Below are 1,922 nucleotides of genomic sequence, written 5' to 3'. Positions count from 1 at the left end.
ATATCCCCATAATTGTGTTCCCAAGGACAAGGATGAGGCAGTACTTTCCTGTCCAAGTATGGCTCAGTTTCCAGATTGACAGGTCAGTTTTTGAGCTTATTTTTGCAGGGAGGGGTGGGGTGGGGTGTCTTGACATGAATAAAAAAGAAAATAAAAAAAAGAGACTGTCCGAGCGAGGAAGCAAAACTGCATTTCCAACATAAAGGATGAAAAAGTCTTACCTCTCTGTCTGAGCTAGTCTTTGTTGTTGACGCGGCTTTTGCTGCGCGGACACAAGTAAGCCCAAGTATGCAACTGTATGGCAGTGAAGCGTTAGCTGGATGCCGTGGTTATGTCACCTCCCTGGTAATAGTGAGTGCACATACGAATGCTGGAAGACCAGCCACAGTCATAGACTCTCTCTGGCTAAGAAGAAACCGAAGCCGGATGGAAGAGGCACAAGAACAGGCCGGGTCTCCCGCGCTGGCACCCAGGGCTAAGAAGCGGAAGCGAAGTGTATACTGGCTGGAATACATGGACACATGTAGACATGGTTATGGGTAGTCCTGTGTCTTCATTCGTCTGTCTCCGCGTGCCTGCGTATGCCTTGGTCTCTTCCCTGTTGCGATCCTTGCCGTGTGCTTTGACCATGGGCTTTGTGATCCATGGACGTGCTGCTGGACAGAGTCTGTTTGGACGTTATGTCATTTTGGAGCTGCTCTTTTCAGTACCCATGGCTGCATATGCGTTAATTGCGGGTGTGGCGCCCCGTGAGGTGAGACCTGAGATCTGAGCTATCACATGTACAGGAATAATAGTTGCAGCGAGTATAAACAACTCGACTCTTGTCAATTAACCCAGAGACGCTGCGCATGAGCCGTCAACGCAGAGGAGCACGAGGACTAGCACAGACAGGCCCAATGTTGACTAACTTGATACCACACAATCTTCTGTCTTTCAGCGGGACACCGGCTACCCGTTCATTGCAACGCTACTAGTCGACAAGAGCGCACCTCTCCAAATTCCCACGATCCTTGGCTCTGATGAGCCCTGTGTTCGGGCTTCGGCTATGCACCATGTAGAAAATTGGCCCATGGGCCGTGGGCGCCACATCATTGGGAAGCTTTTGAGACCATTAATGGCTGGTGCTGGCGCTGGTGCTGGTGCTGGTGCTGCTCTAGATGCTAGAGTCAACAGATGAGCCGTGTCCGGCTAACAAAGCGGCAGACAATAGGCCCCAGAATAGGCACAAGTTGCGGATTAGCGGCCATGGCCTTTGTTAGCTGTAACAATAGCGGCAGTAGTTGTAAAAGTAGTCACCGTTGTGATGGTGATAGTCAGCCCTTGGCTTGGGCTGGGTCTTGTTAACCTGTGCCTGAGCAGAGAGAGTCTTGGCTTTAACATCTGACATGGCAAGCCAATGGCTGACTGGGTACATACATTATATGTACAAGAGGACTCGGCGATGGAGCTATAACAACGGCCACGGCTAGTTAGTGTGTGTCCCGCAAGCCCACGGAAACAGCCACCCACAGACATTGGTCCATACATGCACACTTTGTAGCTAAACGAAGTGATACCCAAGGTGGGCACGGTGGTCCCTTCAGCCCAGTTGTTGCCAGCACTGGCCGGTGTCCTTCCGCTGCCAAGTCTTTGCTTGTTCAGGCCTAGCGGGCTTTGAATTCCGGCCTCTCGCGCCCATGAGCCTACGCAACAAAACGGACGCGGTATAACTAACTATATGCTAGCTTATACTAAGAGTGTTGGAGGCTGGTGGCGGCACTCCTATGGATGCAGCGCTATAGTGCATGCTAAATAGAGGACCTATGGTGCTGTGGCAGGCCACCCACATAGCGCGGAATGCGCTGTATGTGTGTAGCGACAGGCCAATCCCTGTCCTGTAGAAGCTTGAACATACAATACACCACATATGCACAGCCAAC

General features: G+C 51.4%; 1 protein-coding gene across 1 annotated transcript; it reads left to right on the top strand.

Annotated features, from left to right (window-relative positions):
- Positions 1 to 712: 712 nt before the first annotated feature.
- Positions 713 to 1,180, top strand: BROUX77_001148 (uncharacterized protein; the record flags this gene model as incomplete). The annotated part of the gene is made up of 2 exons (XM_073745545.1): positions 713 to 754; positions 941 to 1,180. 2 exons carry the CDS (start codon positions 713 to 715, stop codon positions 1,178 to 1,180), a joined length of 282 nt encoding a protein of 93 aa, XP_073609383.1.
- Positions 1,181 to 1,922: the final 742 nt, after the last annotated feature.

The sequence above is a fragment of the Berkeleyomyces rouxiae genome (genome assembly GCF_048999995.1).
Source record: "Berkeleyomyces rouxiae strain 22BRR77 chromosome Unknown BrBRR77_ptg000001l, whole genome shotgun sequence".
Taxonomy (NCBI): Eukaryota; Fungi; Ascomycota; class Sordariomycetes; order Microascales; family Ceratocystidaceae; genus Berkeleyomyces; species Berkeleyomyces rouxiae.
This window is presented reverse-complemented; position numbering and strand designations above follow the sequence as displayed.